Raw genomic sequence first — 18,904 nt, forward strand, 5'->3', positions numbered from 1 at the left:
AAAAAAAAAAAAAAAAAGGATCAGCCTGGCTTTTACATTGAGCACTAAATCCCCATCGGGTTTTGACAAAAGAGTCCCATTTGGAGTAGCAATTCACACCAGTGATAGATACCAGGACAAGGCCTGACTTTGTATATATACCCTTTTTATTTTATTTTAGTGGTATGTGTGTATGTGTGTGTGATGTGTGTTGGGGGTATGGGAATTGGTTGTCTTTTTCTTTTTTTTCTTCCCACCATGTTAGCCCCAGGGATTGGCCTGAGACTCTCAGGCTTGGTGGCAAAGCCATTTACATGCAGAGCATCAACTGAGGTAGGCACTACAAGGCTAGTAAATGCTAACAGGCAGATGGAGTCCAGAGTTCAGGGAGCCCAAAACTGGAGTTGCTGCTGACCAGGAGGGTGGCTTCCTACAGCAGCAATGTTGAGCTCTCAGCCTCCAATGTGCCTGGGTGGGCAGGAGTCTTAGGACGACCAAGAGGAACAGGATGATGTCATGAAGAGGGATGTTGTCTTGCAGAGAGATGATGCCAGAGCTAGCCTCCTCGCCCAACTGCAAGCCCTCCCCATCTCTCTCAAACAGGACTCACGGAAAACAGCCTGGACTCTCTGGTGTTTGAGTCCCTGATCCCCAAGCCCATCCTGCAGCGCTATGTATCCCTGCTGACGGAGCACCGGCGGATCATCCTCTCGGGCCCCAGCGGCACTGGGAAAACCTACCTGGCCAACCGGCTCTCTGAGTACGTGGTACTTCGGGAAGGACGGGAGTTGACAGATGGCGTCATTGCGACCTTTAATGTGGACCACAAGTCCAGCAAGGTGAGGAGGCCACCCTGAGCCCACTGCACATTGGGCTCTTTAAATGCTGCTGTCACTATGAGCATGTTCAAGCCCTCCATGCTAGAAGGCCAGGAAAGGAGCTCAGAACAGGGCTTGCAGAAACGGACAATTTGAGTTAGCTCCTCTCAGCCAGGACCATTTGGGGCAAGTCAATCCTGTCCACTCACAGAGATAGCTCCTTCAGATGTGTCTAGTTCGCCAAGAGCGTACATGTGCCTACCGGGCATTACTATTTTTTTCCCCAAATAAAACGTTTTATGAGACAACAGTATCACCAATAACAACAATCATGGCTGGCTGGCATTGATGATATCTGTCCCATAAGCAGCAAACTGTCCTCACAGAGCCCTTGAAGCCCTAGTTGTCCTTGTCTCCATGTTGCAGGACTGACAACAGCAGCTTGAAGGACATTTGTCACATGTTGGACACAACTCAGACCAACTAAGTGTTGGCACTGGGACCCTAGTTGAGATCTCAGAGGCCTGTGCGTAGCCAGCTCTATTGCCCCTCGTAGTGAACAGTGGAGTCATAGAGTCTGACCTGGTCCTGGCTGGGGGGGGGGGCTGTGAAAGGTTGTTGCAATGTCCTTCATTCATTTGTTCATTCATCCATCCATTCATTCATCCACCCATCCTCCACGATACAGTGGAAGCCTGTGATTCCTAGCTGTTAAGTGTTGGCACAACATGCCTGGAGTATCAAAAGTGACTTGGAAAAGGCTCCTCTGCCTTATGAGTCATCTCACGCACCTGAGAAGATTAGATCTCAGGCCTGTTACTTATATCCATGGTTATCGGCCCTGCTTACCGGTTCCCCTTGTGCTTTTGATGGGGGGGGGCGGTGAGAAAAAGCTCTCATCTCTCTGTCTACAGCTTAGGAGCGGATGAGAGAAGGAAGGCCATGTGGTGGTTGGCAAACTGTGCCCAAGCTGATCCCATTTCCCTGCAAGGGTAGAGTGTCCATGCAGGGTGTGGCTAAGCCATGCTCTGCAGGGCTGGCTAAGAGGGCTAAGAGTTCCAAATGAGAAGGAACCGCTGTGGTGAGCAGCGGTTGAGAGGAGGGGAAAACCTGGAACATTTTCATGAGCCAGCTGAACTTTGGCTTGAAAGGGGAGCCTGGAGAGGTGTGCACCTGTAAGAGATGGAGGAACCATCCCCTTCGCCCCCTAGTAGCTGGGCAGTTCTCACAGGCCTCAGTCTGACCCAACCTGTCGCTTACCCCTGGTACAGTCTCCGGATGGTGGCCTGGCTCTATGCCTTAACTTCTGTAAAAAGGAGCTAATCACGGTCCATTCATCACAGAGTTTTACCACCCTGCCTAAGTCCCCATGGGTGTCCTAAGTGATGTCATCAGACTCCCCTCAAGAGGCTCTGGAAAGCCATCTTCCCTGCTGTTCCATCCTTGTGTCTTTTCCTGGTGTGTAGCCCTGACCCAGGCACACTGGGCTGTCCCAGTCTCCAACCAAGATAACCGTCAAGGTTCAGTTGCAGCAGGTCCTTCGCTGGTCCCGGGGCATATAGACTCACCTGGCCCTATTTGCTTTCCCATCTTTCAGAGCACTACCCAGCAGCACTTACATGTGGCTGGAACCTCTTCTGGTCCAATGACCTCTGCAGAGTTAGCTCCCAAGAGGATGCTTTGGAGATAGCTAAGGATGAGACACCTGCCTTCAGAAACCTGGGAAATTTAGCATAATAACAAGAAATGATAGTTTCCTAAAGAAATGGTCAAGTGGGAATTAAAAACTGGACCTATAGGCTGGGATGTCCCAGAATCCACATTTTAAAGAAAAATATTAGGTATGATGGCTTGCTTATAATCCAGTACTGGAGAGGTAGAGACAAGTAGATGCCAGGGATTCATCAGACAGACAGCCTAACCAGCTTGGTGACAGGGAGAGAGAGGGAGAGAGAGAAAGAAGGAGAGAGAGAAGGAGAGAGAGAAGAGAGAAAAGAGAGAGATCCTGTCTCAAAACACAGGGTTGATGGTACCTATCTGAGGAACAACACTCAAGTTTGTCCTCTGTACACACAGGTACACACATGTATATGCATACATATGCCTGTGTGTACATGCACAGCAGGGAAACAAGAGCCCTTGAGCAGGGCTGGAGAGATGGCTCAGCAGCCCTGAGTAAGCACTGAATGCTCTTCTGAAGGTCCTGAGTTCAAATCCCAGCAACCACATGGTGGCTCACAACCATCCGTAATGAGATCTGACACCTTCTTCTGGTGCATCTGAAGTCAGCTACAGTGTATTTATGTATAATAATAAATCTTTGAGCTCGGAGTGAGCAGGGACTGAGCGAGCAGAGTTGACCTGAGCCAGCAGAGCTCCTAAAATTCAATTCCCAACAACCACATGAAGGGTCACAACCATCTGTACAGCTACAATGTACTCACATACATAAAATAAATCTTTAAAAACTAAAAAGGCCTTGAACAGACATTTTATAAAAGGCCGTAGGCAGACCACCACAGGCCTTCCATGTCCCATGCTCATGTCATCCCTGGAGCACCACACCGATGCCCTGTGACAGATAGGGTCTCAGGTAGTGTCCACAGTGTGACTTCATAACAGGCTCCTTCTTCCTGCCTTGGCCTTGGACAGCGAAGGCCTGGAGCACGTGAATCTTCCCGCTCCAAGCTCATTCCGCTTACCCCGTAGGAGCTACGCCAGTATCTGTCCAACCTGGCTGACCAGTGCAACAGCGAGAACAACGCCGTGGATATGCCTCTGGTGATCATCTTGGACAACCTGCACCACGTCAGCTCTCTGGGCGAGATCTTCAACGGGCTGCTTAACTGCAAATACCACAAATGGTAAAGGGGGCTCTAGACCTCTGGGCAGGGAGGGTGGCAGGGGCCACTCAGTGAGCCAGGCTATCGTGACAGTGAAGTGTTGAATGCACAGCCAGAGTGGGAGGGGGTGGGACGACCATAGTCCGTTGCCTGTAAGCCCTTGCTCTCCAGGTCACCCCTAACTCTGGGCTTCTCACATTGTGTTCCCAACAGCCCTTACATCATCGGCACGATGAACCAGGCTACCTCTTCCACTCCCAACCTGCAGCTTCATCATAACTTCAGGTGAGGTACCCTGCCCCTCATCCAGGTAGAATGGTGGGTGCTCAGCCCTCTCAGAGCATCTGGTGTAGGCTAGGCTTTCTGTTGGGCGTTTCCTCCAGCTTAGCTCATTTAGTTCTCACAGCGACCTTATGTAATTCCATTTACCCATCGGGTTTACAATGAAGAAACAGAGGCTCAGGGAACCTAACATAAGAGCCATACACCAGTCAGGACAGAAGCCTACACCCTGACCTCTGTGACTCTCAGTCACTGGGTCAGTATCAGGAGGCAGCTGAGGCCATGTGTCCTGGCCTCTATTCAGCATGAGCAGTGATGGCCTGTGCCTTTAAATGTCCCCATGTAGCAGGGTCTGTGGAGCTACCAGTTCTATCTATCCTCTGTGAATCCTTCATGGCTGGACTCCCCTCCAAGGGTAGTTCATCTCCATCAAGATGGTGACACAGCTTGCCCTGGCTTCACTCAGCACCCTCACGGCTCCCCGTGCCTCTCTCTAGGTAGGGGATAGACTTCGCCACCTTAGCCTGGACCCTGCACACTTTTTTTTCACTGGCCACCACACAAGCCTCCCCTCAAGGGTGTACTAAATGCAGCCTCCACTACAATAAGTGTACTCACCTTTCCATTCCCAGACACTATAGTTTTTAAAGCTTGCCAGTCTTGTTGGGCATCCTTGCGACTGAAAGGCATTCCTTGTTTCTCCCAGGTGGGTGCTTTGTGCCAACCACACGGAGCCCGTGAAGGGTTTCCTCGGCCGCTTCCTGAGGAGGAAGCTCATGGAGACAGAGATCAGTGGGCGGGTGCGCAATGCGGAGCTGGTGAAGATCATCAACTGGATCCCGAAGGTCTGGCATCACCTCAACCGCTTCCTGGAGGCCCACAGCTCCTCAGATGTCACCATCGGTAGGTGGGAGGCCAGGCAGGCTGGGACAAGCTAATGGAAGGATAGCGTAGGCAGTGGTCTTCCAAGAGCCCTGGCTCCCTTGTGTGTTACCCTCTGGGTCTTGGCCAGGACAGGACCCAGCAGAGATGTCTTGCTGTCCTCAGAGATAAAGAAGGGCAGAGGGACACACCTCAAGCCATGATCCCCACCACTACTTAGAGAGTTGAGTATCCCTTTTACGAGGGAAGCTTACACCGGGGAGCCCACCCTGCCCCATTTCAGTTGTGATGTCTCTTACTGTGGTCCCCAGGTCCCCGGCTCTTCCTGTCATGTCCCATTGATGTGGATGGTTCCAGAGTGTGGTTCACTGACCTGTGGAACTACTCCATAATCCCCTACCTCCTGGAAGCTGTCAGAGAAGGACTCCAGGTGAGAAGCATGCTCCTCTTGGCTTCCTCAGACTTGAGTGCCCCGTGCTCTCCTTCTGCGTGGTCTTCCGTATGGCACACGGTGGAAACAACTGCTGCTTGAAAGTCTTGGCTCAGCTGCTCATTAGCACTGTGACTCCAGGCAAAGCGTTTCACCGTCTCTGCCTTATCGGGAGGGGAGATAACAGCATTACTCTGCCACAGAGAGTTGTAAGGGTTAAATGAAACCATGGCCATCAAGCCTCCAGCGTGGGAATGTAAAAGAGATCCAACCAGATACATGGGTTTGATTTGTTCATCTGTCTTATGTGGTTCAAGTCCTAGATTAGGCCTAAGATCTGGGCCAAGTTTTATCGTTACAATTTTTCAAGAGGAGAAAATTGAGGCCCAAAGATCATAAAAGCAAAGCCTCGACGAGGCATCGTGGTACACCCCATGAAATCTTACACTTGGGAAAAAGAGAGGTAGGTTGTAAGTTCAAGGTTGTAGTGGCAGATGACCTTATAAGTTCTTACCAAGCATAGGCAAGACTCTGGGTTCTGAGACACTGTAGAAAAACTTCATCCCAGGTACTTCGACCTCAAGGCCAGGCAGGATATTGCCTACCCAGCCTCAGCACCCCTCACAGGTGGTTCTGGCGGGCTCTTCTGGTTGCACATCTCTTATGTCCAGTAGCATCTGGGGAGCACCCGCTGCTGTCACTCAGCTTAGGAGTTACTGAGGAGCTTGGGATGGCTTGATGGTTGTCTGGAGGACCTACTGCTGCCCCTGGGCCCTCCTTCCTCATACGTTCTCCCACTTGTGTCCTCTTTGCCTCGAGCGGACCTTCTGATAACCGAAGGGGAATGACCTGAGTCACTTGAGAAAAGCCAGAGGCGACTGAGCAAAGATATCCAAGGTGTCCAAGGAGACAAAGACCACTCTTGAGCTGACCCCTTGGTCCCCAGTGGCTGGTGGTAGCAAGGCCCCTCCCATTTGGAGGTGAACTGAAAGGGAGGTTTCAGGCATAGCTGGGGAAGTCACCTATGATTCCTTTGCTCAGGGAGCCACTGCAGAAGGGTCTCTTGCTCTTCATCCAGCCAAGAGCAAGGGCATAGATAGGAGGGGCTTCAAAGGGGCTGCTGCTGAAGGGCCTGCCTGTGGCAGGGACCAAGTGGATGTGTCATTCTTAGAGGTTATCTGAAGGACATGTCCTCAGTGTAGAAGCAGTGAAGGGAGACAGCTGAGTTAGGATTACCTAGTACCACCCTGTCCCAAATCTCCTAGCTCTGCCTCGTGAATTAGTACAGGAGGCGGCTCTAAAGTATGCTGATTCATAAGGATTGGCCGTGTTCTCCCTGTCGGGGTTAAGGTGGAAGTTGGAGGATCTACCAGGCTTTACACCAGGGGCCTGGCACTCCTGCAGCCCTGAGAGGATACAAGGAAGAAAACCCAAGGCCAGCCAAAGCTTTGACCTTAACATAGTTCCCTCAGCAGACCACCATGATTGAGTGAGGGCTGGAGTCCAGAGCCATGTGACAGCTACAGCTACTTTGTGACAATGAGGCCATCCTAGGGTCTCCTGTAACTTACAAGGGAACTGTTATAGGTAACCAGGAAACAAAAGTTTTATTGGTTGGTTTTGCTGGGTTTTTGTTGATGTTTTTTGTTTGTTTGTTTTTGTTTTTGTTTTTTTGAGACAGAGTTTCTCTGTGTAGCCCTGGCTGTCCTGGAGCTCACTCTGTAGACCAGGCTGTCCTTGAACTCAGAAATCCACCTGCCTCTGCCTCCCAAGTGCTGGGATTAAGGGCGTGCGCCACCACTGTCCGATGGTTTTTGTTGTTTTAAACACAGTATCTTATATAGCCTAAACTGGCCTTGAACTCTGTATGTAGCCCAGGCTAGCCTTGAATTTCTGATGTTTCTGCTTCAAGCTCCAGCATGCAGGGATTGTAGACACGTGCTAACACACTTGCAGTGTTTTTTGTTTGTTTGGGGGGTGTTGTGTTGTTTTGGTTTTGGTTTTTGCTTGCTTATTTTGCTGTTGTTTGATACAGAGTCTCTCTATGTAGACCAGCCTGGCCTTGAACCCACAGAGATCTGCCTGCCTTTGCCTCCTGAGTTCTGGGATTAAAGGTGTACACTGCTGTGCCTGGTTTAGTGTTAGGCAGGGTTCTACCTGTGGTTTCACTTGGTGAGAAAAGTCCTTTATTTTTAAAAAGCTCATTTGAATTCCCCTTTCTCCTTGGCTCCCTCTGAGGGAAGGCTGAGTGTGTGCCAGGTACCATATGGGAGTCACTCCCTCCTCACCTCTCCCCTGCACAGTGGCCATGAGGGAAGCATACTGTCATTTAGAACATGTGTGCCCTTTCTTGGCCAAGGCTATGAGTCGAGAAGAGGTGGAGACCTCAGAATAGGTTCCAAAGGGGGCTGTCACGTGTTAGGAGCCAGAAAGAGGGCTGCCCATGGGGAGACTGGGAAAGAACACAGGGAAGTCATTCTGCAGGCACCAGCCTTTACCATCAGACTCAGGCAATCCTTGCGTGTGGGCGGGACAGGACATGACACCACATCGCCCCCTAGTGGATAGCATGCAGGTGGTAGTATCTTTTTCTGGAATCTGTGAATGAAAGTCACCTGTGTGTAAGTCATGCCTAGAAGTGTTTCCTAAATGTGAATGTTGGTGCTGCCGTGCACATCCAGGAGTCCTGTGCTTCCTGTGGGATCAGGAGGTTCGCAGCATCCCAAATCTTAGTTTCCAGTGTCTTAGCATCATCCTTAATTCCTACTGAGAAGCCAGTAGTACACCAGCTTCCTCCTCCCTGGGGAAAGTGATTGTCTGCCTGTCCAGCTGCCCCTCCGTTGCCCTCCAGAGTCTGCAGAAGAGCCCGGAAGCTGCACAACACTTCCTCTGCTTGCCTTAGACTGACTCACGGCCACCTGGTTTTGACCACATCCTGTAGAATGTAGGAAGGCTTGTAAAAAAAATGTTTTTTGTTCTTACAGCTAATGTTTGCTGCACCTACAAATGCTTACCTTATGACTCAGTCTCAGGTCCCATTCCCCGTTGTCAGCAGAAACGCTTGCCAGTGTGTCTGGTGTCTGCAGAGCGGAGCAATTCAGAAGGCCTGGTGTTGGGAGTAGACTGGGGGTGTTAAGGGCAGGAGCTGCAGAAGGACACCCAGAGACCTTTCCTCAGTTACCAAGGTCCTCTGACACCCTCTGCAGTCCCCTGTGCCAGCTTTGGCTTTCCCCTCCAAAAAATGGAAAAAAAAAATCTGACCTATGGGACAATTGTACTGGCCTGGTTTCTGAAAACCCAGTTGTTCTCTGAGCCTATAGTGCAGGGGCTAAGGATGAAGAGCAAGTGTGTACAAAACCACTGGGCCTCAGGAGTGCTAAAGGCATGCTCAGCCTCAGCCTTAGTGGTCTAAGGCCTTGAGGGTCCCCTTAGAAAGGCAGTCTTGTTCCTTCAGAGGGCCCGGTAGGGAGAGGCTTCTAATCTGAATTCGCTCCTTCAGCTGTAACCATCCCCATCTGCTTCTGTGTCCTCTTTACTCCTGATCCACACATGGGTTCACACCTGCTCCTCTCCCAAATCGTTCTTGCTCATACTGAACTGCTTTAGGCTGCTGGACTGAATTCAAGGACCAAGATTGATGAAGGGAGCTGTAGCAGCAAACTAGGCTAGAGGCTAGGCTGGGGTATGGGGAGACAATGAGCTGACATCTGACAAGATAATGTCATAGGAGGTGCTGGGGTAAAGTGAAGGAGGAAGCCACTAATATAGAGAGATGGGCTTATCTAAGGTGGGGGTAGGATAGGTGGCATCCTGGATAGAAATCAGATTCTAAGACCTGGAGTAACTCAGGGGACTCGGGGAGAGGGGACCCACCAGAGCGAATGATGAACTTAGGCCAGGCTGACATGGGGAGGTCTGGTGAACAGCCCCGCTCTCAGGCTCCAGTAATATCATTTCTGCTGATTCAAAGTGGTCCCGTGGGTGAGTAAGAGGGAAAGGCCCCAAGAAGGAAGTTTGAGTCCTGGGTTCTAATCCAGATCTGCCTTCCAACCTTTCACATCAGCAGTGCTGTTAGCTTCTGGTTTCCCATCAGATAAGAGAAGGCACCTGTTAAGTAGACAGGCTCTTTTTCAGTTGAGAAACTGTGACTTTCAAGGGTGTGGTTCCATTGGACCAGAGCTGGACCCCGTTATGTATTAGTCTCAGTTCTATTTACCTCTTCATTTCCCCTCTGCAGCTTCCAAGAGGGTAGAAGAAGCTCACAGGGAAGTGGTGTCTGGAATTTTCCATCTATGTACCCTGAAGTCACTGTAGAAGTACCTCTTTACAGCCCAGACAACCCTGCCCTGCCTTGCCCTGTCTGTGAACATGCCCTATCATGTCTGCTTTGATGCCAGTGGCCAGAGGGTAGCAGACTTGATCTGCAATGGCTCTTCTGGGGCTCCCCCATCTCTAAGCCGTGGGGCGATGCTTCTATTCGAGTCATCATTGCTGTTCGTGGCTGGCCCCTGGCACCCAGGGCACGCAGAGGAAACAGACATGCCAGACCCAGCCTCACAGTGATCAGAGCCTCGCTGTGAGAAGCCACCCAGCTTAGGTTTCCATTCTTTAAAGAATACATACATCTCACAAAGCTGTCAGGAACAGTCATTAAGATTACTGCCAGGTCAGGGCCTCAAGACTTGAGAAAAAGCAGGATATTGTTGGCCTTATAAAACTAAAAGATGGTATAGCTCGCCCTTTGGGGACTACATCGGTTCCTCTCACTGGCAAATCTGAGAATCCGGAGCCAGCAAAGGTCTCATCACTGTTGCCCGTGCACAGTGTCCTCTCTTAATGTTGTACTTAAAAAGGGACTTGCATGCCCACAGAAGCACTCTTGAGAGTCAGATATACTTGAAAAATGGGGGTTCAGGACCGGGGAGATAGCTCAGCTGTCCGTGTGCGTGTCACACAAGCAGCAAGGAAGAGGACCACAGGTCAGATCGCCAGAACCCATGTAAATTCCCAATAGCTATGGGGTCCCACTTTTACTTCCATGCTCAGAATATGCAGAAATGAGACCCCCCCAGAGCATGTTGGCAGGTACACTAGCTGAATCACGCATCTCTGGTTCCAGCTGACCGACTGCCTCAATGAGCACAGTGTGGAAGACACCCAGTAAACTCCCAACATTGACCTTGGGGCCTCCACATGTGCATGAAAAAAAAAGTGAGAAAAAAAATAATACAGGTTTATTTCATCATCAGACCCTTGTCTTGCCATGTTGCTACCCAGAACCCAATCTCTGAGTGGGCTTAGGCTTAACCAGTGGGACTCTAGAGGTGACTTGGGAAGGTTAGTAGAGAGTGAGCCCGTGTCTGTTAGACTGAGCGCCTAACCATTGGCTGTGTTTATCCTGGATGAGTTCTCTAGTTCAGAATGCTATTCATAATGCTGGTTTAGGAGGTTTTCCATTAAGCTACAGAACTGGGGCAACAAGAGAGAGTCTCGGCCTGCTTCCGGACTTCCGTTTTGCCTGTTTGCAGCTCTACGGAAGGCGTGCCCCCTGGGAGGACCCCGCCAAGTGGGTAATGGACACCTACCCATGGGCTGCCAGCCCACAGCAGCATGAGTGGCCCCCACTCCTGCAGCTCCGGCCTGAGGACGTGGGTTTCGATGGCTACTCCCTGCCTCGGGAGGGGTCAACAAGCAAGCAGGTGCCCCCCAGCGACACTGAAGGAGATCCATTGGTGAGTTGACAGCACTGAAGGGAGTGGCAGCCACGGGCTGGGTGGGAGGCAAAGCTCTCGGGGTGTGGGAGATTGGCAAAAGCTTGTTGTGGAAGGCTGGACTCACCCCATGGATAGGGACGAGACGATCCTCTCTGGTATTTTCTTCCATGGGTGTGCATTTCCCGTTTAAGGCCTTTAACTTCACTTGAAGTTGTTCTTTTTTTTTTTTAATTTTTAATATTTTTTATTACATATTTTCCTCAATTACATTTCCAATACTATCCCAAAAGTCCCCCATAGCGCCCCCCCACTTCCCTACCCACCCATTCCCATTCTTTTGGCCCTGGCATTCCCCTATATTGGGGCATATAAAGTTTGCAAGTCCAATGGGCCTCTCTTTCCATTGATGGAGTTGTTCTTGTATAAGGTTGAACGTTCGATGTTTTTATTTCCTTCCCCTTTGAATGTCCTCTGCCCCTCTGTTTGGCCTCTGATTCGAGATGGTACCATTGCCATATATTGTCCTAGAGAGTGCTAGGGACTTGGCTCCCAAGCTAGACAATGAGAGGTTTTTAAGACCAGGAGACACAAGCAGAAGACATGACAGCCCCAACCCAGGTACCTGGCTAGCGGGATGAGACTGAACTATGCTTTGCTAAGGGACAAGAGAAACTTAAAAAAAGAAAAAAAAAAAAAGAGGAAGGAAGACAAACAGACAGACCTTGGGTAGCAATGATAAAGTCCCAATGCATAGACATGCTGCCAAGTTATACCTCACTCAACAAAAAGCCATAGGAGCTTTTTGGAGGAAGGAAGAAAGTGTGCCCAAGTCCCCCCAGATATGGCTGTCAGCCTGCCTGAAACCCGCCCCTCACTTTGATGGCAGCTACGACAGAAGTCGGACAAAGAATATTGCTTGCATTGCATAATTGGAAGAACACTCTTCAGAAGGGCGGCAGGGCTGGAAGGCAGCCACATCACCTGTTCTAGCCCTCGTGAGGAGCCAGTGGACTAAATAAATGCCAGCAGTAGTCTGCGTCCTGCCAGTAGGTGCTGCAGCACAGCCACACCGTGAGGGCTGACTAAAAGAATTCAACGCTGCTATCCTGCCCAGGGTCTGAAGGGAATACCGGATCCAGCAGACATTTCTCAAGGCCAAGGTCATGCGGGTCGTACTGAGGCTAGCAAGGTCATTGTGTCCTTCCTGAGATCTGGACTGACTGGATTTTATCTCAGAACCATACACTGTGGACGCTGGGGGTATTTGATAGTGAGTAGCCCTCCCTGCTGCAGAGAATTAACTGCTGTATTGCAGCCAGAGGAGGTTAGGAGCAAAGGCTTGGGTTCTTTCTTTACTTGAGGTAAAGGTGGCAGGCAACAGCTCACACACTGTCTTAGTTAGGGTTTCACTGCTGTGAACAGACACCATGACCAAGGCAACTCTTAGAAGGATAGCATCTAATTAGGGCTGCCTTACAGGTTTAGAGGCTCAGTCCAGTATCCTCAAGGTGGGAGCTTGGCAGCATCTAGGCAGGCATGGTGCAGGAGAAACTGGGAGTTCCACATCTTCATCTGCAGGCTGTTAGGAGAGTACTGACTTCCAGGCAGCTAGGACGAGGGACTTAAAGCCCACAGCCACAGTGACACACCTACTCCAAGGCCACATCTCCACGTAGTGCCACTCGCTGGGCCAAACATATTCAAAAGCTTGCTCTGCAGCGGGTGGGCTGTTCTTGAGTGGTCAGCACACCATATCCTTTGCTCCCCCAAGAGATCAGCCCTGCGTCTGGTCCACGCACGGGACAAGGGAGGCTCGGGTGCTTTGGTACGTGGTGTGGCGCATATCCCCTGCACCATGATTGCTCCTGGCAAGCTGCTCCTCCCCTACCCAAAGGCTGTGGCAGTGACTGAGGCCCCTATGCCTTAGATGTCAAGGCTGCTAGCGACAGCTGTGGGGATGGCATTGGTAGGGTTTTGCACTCAACTCACAGTGTGGCAAGTATATTAGCTCATCCCAGACCTCCACATGATGGGCAGGAACTATTAAGTTTGAGCAGTAAGGAAATGCCACAGGAAAGGACTAAGTAACCTTTCGAGGTCATGCAAGGGCAAGCAGGGAAGCTGGACTCTGAGCCCAGGACTCTTGTGCTCTTGTCTGCAGCCTCTCTGGTGAGCCCTGACCTCCGGGGTGAGTCTGGAGCAGGTGTCAGGGACTCCAAAGAGGCCAGGGTGAGCTTCCCAGCCAACTGTCAGGCACTCCAACCCCTCTGCTCTCCCCACAGATGAACATGCTGATGAGGTTGCAGGAGGCAGCCAACTACTCCAGCCCCCAGAGCTATGACAGCGACTCCAACAGCAACAGCCACCATGACGACATCCTGGACTCGTCCCTGGAGTCCACTCTGTGACCGAGGCTCCCCCCCTCTCCCTCGCTCCATCCCACCCCGCATCCTCCACTTCATTCTGAAGATGACTTCCTGAGCCAGCCCTGGCTGCCACAGCCTTGAAGCCAGAGCAGAGTAGCGGGAGCAGGAACCCCTCCTCGTCCCTTGCTCTCTGCCCTCGCACGAGCAGCCCAGGACCTCCCCTCCCGACAGTGACAACTGTACTAGCCTCTGTTCTGCCCTCATCCTCATTTTTTTTTTTGCCTTGTTGCCGTGACCTCCGTGAGACACTGAAAATACTTCATGGGAAAGGATCCTCACTGTTGAGATATAAAGGGTTTAAATGGAAATTTTAAACGTAAGATTCCACTTGGTGCCCTGAAACCCAACAGCATCCCTCCACATACTACCCCCCAGACAGAAAAGACTAAACTCAACTTGGAAACACAGACAGCAGGGCTTACTCCCAGCACAGACCCGCCAGTTTGGGTCTGGCCACCAGCACCCCAGAGCCATGCCACCCACCCTCCACGGAAGAATTGGTGCTAACAAGGGCGCCTGCTTGGAGCGCCACCCAGGGACACCAATACATCACATGTCTCTGTTTTCCACATGGTGCTCGCCTTCCCGAGAGGTATTCTGTCTATTCCAGTGCACCCCTCCCCCTATTCCCAGCCCATCATCCCTCCCACCCACCCCTCCCCCACCCCCATGATCTGTGAGAGCAAGTGAAGATGCAAGAATGTGAGTGAGCGGATGGGGCTAGCAACACAGAAAAGCGCGCCTGTTTCCTTCGTCTGTCTAAATGGTCAGGTTTCTGTCCGCAAACACTGTGTACTGTACAAGTAGTTCTTTGGAGAACTATCAACCCCTGCCTGTGTCTGCCTTTCTTCCTGGTTGATTGTGAAGGCCCCTTTCCCCCAACCCCCACTCCCTTGACCAGAATTAGTCCTTTGGTGAAAGCAAGAACTAAGTAGAGTTTGCCTCCTCCCTCAGCCTGGGTTTTCAGTGTCCACTGTCACAGTTCTGGGCCCTCGACACCTCCTTCCGGGGCTGTGTGGGCATCCATATTCTTTCAGATAGACGAGGACCAGTTCTCCTCCTGTGGGTGAGCCACGGACCTCGCCTTTCCTTCTTGTCTCTGAGAGCTGAGAACCCCACAGCATCACCTTGGGCACCCCAGACCCCAGTTGCAGAAGGAGTTGATGATGCCCCCTCACCAAAAGCTGGCGCTTCCCTCAGATCCAATGTGACACAGCTTAGCCAGGGAGGGGCGGCCACCCTTCCCAGAATCCCGGCCGGCCGTGCCTCTGTCCCGATGAGCCTTGCCTGACCTCTTCGGTGCTGACCGCCCCCATACAATGCCTTACTGGTTTTGTGCTGACCGTGTCCATTCACATGAGTGTTGTGCCTGCCTGGGGTTGTGTGTGTGTGTGTGTGTGTGTGTGTGTGTGTGTGTCTTCCCCATCGAAGTAAACAGGGCTATAAGTCATCTATCCATGAAGAGAACACAAGTTGCCGACCTCTCATTTCAGAGAGTCATCTGTGTGGATGTATGATTGGGGTAGGGGAGGGGGAGGGAGAGAGAGAGAGAGAGAGAGAGAGAGAGAGAGAGAGAGAGAGAGAGAGAGAGATGTTTTTTAGGCTCCTATCAGTCTCCAGCCAACAAATTCACTGGACAGTGACCCCACAAGTCCATTCAACCTTGCAAATTTGTACTCTAGGACACCCCCACCCCCACCAGTGTGCCATGGCTTCAGCACACTGGTGTCCTCTTCACCGTATGGACATCTTTGAGCTCTTTGTGTTTTATAGAAACTTTCCTGGCCCCACCAATGGTGTCTCTGTTAACGATCAGGGTTTTTAACCTCATCTTTGATATTCTATTCTTGAACGTTTGTCTTTTTTTTTTTTTTTACCCTAAGAGCTTGACCCAAAACTGCTCGCTTTCCTTGGAATGGCACTGATTTTCTTCCTCATTGAAAGGAACAAGAATGTGTCCTGCTAACTGGTAACTAGAAACATTTCCGTTCCCTGCAGTAAGCCCAGACCCAGCCTGCCTTTGCTACTAGTGTGGATGTGAGTGTGTCTTCTGTTGTTTTGTTTGTAATAAAAGTTTCAAACCACGTGTCTAGCCTGTGACCAGGGCCAAACCCTGAGCCTTCCAGTGCCCCTGAAGGGTAGCCCTTCTCAGTCTTGTCTCCCAGCAACGGCCGTACACTCTCATACTGTGAATTTGGGAGGTAGGAAAATCGAACCCCTCCTCGACATAGTTTTCTCAGTCACCTTAGGAGTACACCCCACTAACATTGCTTAAAACTGTTTCCTTAGCAACACCCTCTCCCCACTCTCCATGCCCAGATGTCTCTCCCAGCCCACCCAAGATCGCAACAGCAGCCTGTGTACCCATTGCTGCCTGACTTGGTTCTGTAGCCCCAGAGTGCCTCCTGGTTCAGCCACCTTCCTGAAACACTGGGAAGCGGGGCTGTCTGAAAGGCATATTTCCGACTGGGTCATGATTTTCCTTTTCAGTTGCTCGACCTTGGACAAAATGACTTTGTACCCATTTAGAACTCTGTCTGCAATGCTTCCATTTTGCCTTTTTCTATAGATAGGCTACTTTTGAAATCCTATGCAATGCCGCTGCTGAGGTACCAGGGGGAGCCAAAAATTTTCTTCCCAGGAGGCCAAGAATTCTACAGAAGTCCTTTTAACTTAAGGTTGGGGGTGGGGTGGGAGTGTGACAAGGGCAAGACTCGCCCAGATCTTCCTCTGGCCTTAGGGACATTTTAAATTTTATTGTTTAATGCTCGACTTTAAAATTCTGTGTGCTCAAATTCCAACCCTGGCAAATCTACTTCAAAAGCAAAAACAATCCAACTTTGCAGATATCGAATGGGAGGTTTGCTGTCTTGACCTGCTTGTCTCGAGCCGAGCGGTTTATGAAACATGTTCTATAAGATGTACATTTTTTTTTCATTGTAACATAGAAATTGTAAATATCTGATGAAACTGCTGCATTTTGATGACTTTTTTCTAGCCATTTTTAAAGAGAAAACTAGGAATTGAGTATTTTGTGTACGGTATGTTCCCCCCCCCCCCCTCTCCTCCCTCCCCTTTGCCTCTATAAGGGTGATCCCCCCCCCCCCTTCGCGTTTTTCCCCCCCCCCCCCACCACCTCTCCATCCCTCTCCCCTCTCTATTTAATTCTCATTTGTCATCAGGTTTTTGGGTTTGAGAACAATCCGCTGGAGATCTGCCCCATGTCATAGAGAATAAAGCTGATGATTGTACCAGTCTTAAATTATTCATGATCCAATAAACTTAATGCTTATTTATTCATACTGGTGGTTTGGCTTCTCTGTTCTTATGAGACCCGTCTCATGTTGAGTTCACGCCAGGAGGACATTGTTCTACCCCAGAGGCTGTGAAGCTGAGAAACCTCAAACCTGCTTCAGATCCACCCTTGCTCGGAAGTTGTCAGGAGTACCTCTGTCCATTTCTCCTGGAAGTCACCACTGCTCACTTGTTGGAGCAGCAGCCACCACTCTGCCACCCTTTAGGAGCCGGAGCCCCATCCACAGATGCTGCTTTCTCATGTCCGCCTGGCCCTCCAAATACTCTTAGTCTCTGTTGTTCAAGATTACAGGAATTTTGTTTGGATTTTTGCCTTTTGGGTTTTGTGGGGTGTTTTGTTTTGCTTGTTTTGAGAGACGGCCTTACATATCCCATGCTGGTCTCAGATTTACTACTTAGCCAGGGATAGCCTCGACCTTCTAATACTCCTGCCTGCATCCTCCTGAATGCCAGAGTTACAGGTACGCATGGCCATATCTGGTCCTGGATGGAACCCAGCTCTTCCTGCATGCTGTGCAAACATGCTTGCCTGGAGCCCCAGCTTCAAGTTTATGTTTTTTCCATTGTGCATTCTTGCCAGGCACCTCAGAATCACTGCTGGCATGGATGCAGTGAGCCAATCAGGGTCTTCTCCCCTCGGGCACTGCAAATCCAAGTTGCTTTCTGAAACGTGGAAGGTGCTGTCACTGTGCTGTGTTAGGCAATGCTAGGGCTCACTCACTCAGTACTGCCCGTCAGCCTTCCTCTAGCTCCCTTCTCTAGCACCGACATCCTTGGGCGATCCCTACCCTTTTACTGTTACAATCAACTTGTGAGATCAGATATTATTGTACCCAAATGTCTCTTTCACTGTGGTCACAAATGACAGGAGTTCACTCTTCTGTTTGGTTTGCACAGGGTCTCACTAGATGGCTCCGGGCTGGCCTGGAACTTTATCGAGTAGCTCAGGTTGGCATTAACTCACAGAAATCTGCCTGGCTCTTATGTCTAAATTTTGCACCACCACATCCCACTGTTTTACTCTTTTCTTAATGGATAACTAGCATTCAACTGTCTATATACAAAGTTTTGCCATCTGCTCACCTATGGGCTATCGTCTTAGTTGGCTCCATAGCATAGCTACTGAGAATGCCAGGTAATGAACCACCCCTAGCTCTGATAGATCTGTTGTCCAACTAATCCAGCAATGGGCAGCTGTGGATGGGAAGCCCAAGAATCCAGTAGTTGCTCAGTCCCACGAGGCTAGTTGTTTCAGCCGGTCTTCTGTATATGTAGGTTCTAATAGATGTGCTGGCAAGGAAGTGCAAGCAGGTGAAGAATAGTGAGTCTTCCTTCTTCCAATGTCCTTAGATAGGCCTCCAGCAGAAGATGTGGCCCAGATTAAAGGTGTGTACCACCATGCCTGGATCTGGGACTTGCTTTGAGCCAGGCTGACCTTTAATTTAGAGATCTGATTGGCTCAGGCTCCTGGGATTAAAGGCATGTACTACCTTGCCTGGGCCTAAGCCTTTCATGGCCACTATGCCTCAAGATCTCGATGCCAAGATCCAGGTCAGAAACTTGTGTCTTCCAGCTGCAAGATCAGGAGATCACCGGTGAGCCCTCCCAATTCTAGATTGTAGTTCATTCCAGGTATAGTCAAGTTGACAACTAGGAATAGCCATTACAGCCACTGAGCCGTGTCTCCAGCCCATTTGATTGTTTTGAGAAACCTCTGTAGTGTTCTCATAGCTGTACTATATACATTCCCATTGACACTATATGAACTCCCCTTCTCCATAGTTCACTGGCATTTTATATTTTGTCCTTTTGATACCATCTATGCTAGCTGGGCTCCTGGGTGTTGCTGGCACTCCCTGGACAACCCATCCAGAGGCCAGGGACCTCCCCACTTACCACAGAAAAAGATTTTTGCTGTGTATTCCACACTTACAAATTGTCACAAGCTTTCTTCAAAATTCCACATAATTTGCAAAATAACCCCAGAGAGGATTTTTTTCCTCCCACTTTACACTAGTAATTTAATAAAAAGAAATTCAGAGAAGATTTGTCACGACACTGCAGCTGAAGGGTGGGAGAATGGAAGCTCAGCCAGCTTTCAACTTCAAATCCTGCCTGGCCAGTGGCCCAGTGATCTTGGGAGCCTTGGTCTGCACTACCATGACGTTAGCAGACACAGGCATCAGCAGGTGATGTCTCATCTTAGCACTCACCT

General features: G+C 50.3%; 1 protein-coding gene across 5 annotated transcripts in view; it reads left to right on the forward strand.

Annotated features, from left to right (window-relative positions):
• Nav2 (neuron navigator 2) overlaps positions 1–14,800 on the forward strand; it is a 364,237-nt gene extending 349,437 nt beyond the window's left edge. For all 5 annotated transcript variants that reach the window (XM_029479481.1, XM_029479482.1, XM_029479483.1 and 2 more), the window contains 7 exons: positions 583–818; positions 3,507–3,661; positions 3,854–3,925; positions 4,629–4,825; positions 5,116–5,234; positions 10,763–10,966; positions 13,231–14,800. In XM_029479481.1, coding sequence (XP_029335341.1) covers positions 583–818; positions 3,507–3,661; positions 3,854–3,925; positions 4,629–4,825; positions 5,116–5,234; positions 10,763–10,966; positions 13,231–13,356 — 1,109 coding nt within the window. In that variant the 3' untranslated portion in view covers positions 13,357–14,800. The remainder of the gene's footprint in view (positions 1–582; positions 819–3,506; positions 3,662–3,853; positions 3,926–4,628; positions 4,826–5,115; positions 5,235–10,762; positions 10,967–13,230) is intronic.
• Positions 14,801–18,904: the final 4,104 nt, after the last annotated feature.

The sequence above is a fragment of the Mus caroli genome, chromosome 7, assembly GCF_900094665.2.
Source record: "Mus caroli chromosome 7, CAROLI_EIJ_v1.1, whole genome shotgun sequence".
NCBI lineage: Eukaryota > Metazoa > Chordata > Mammalia > Rodentia > Muridae > Mus > Mus caroli.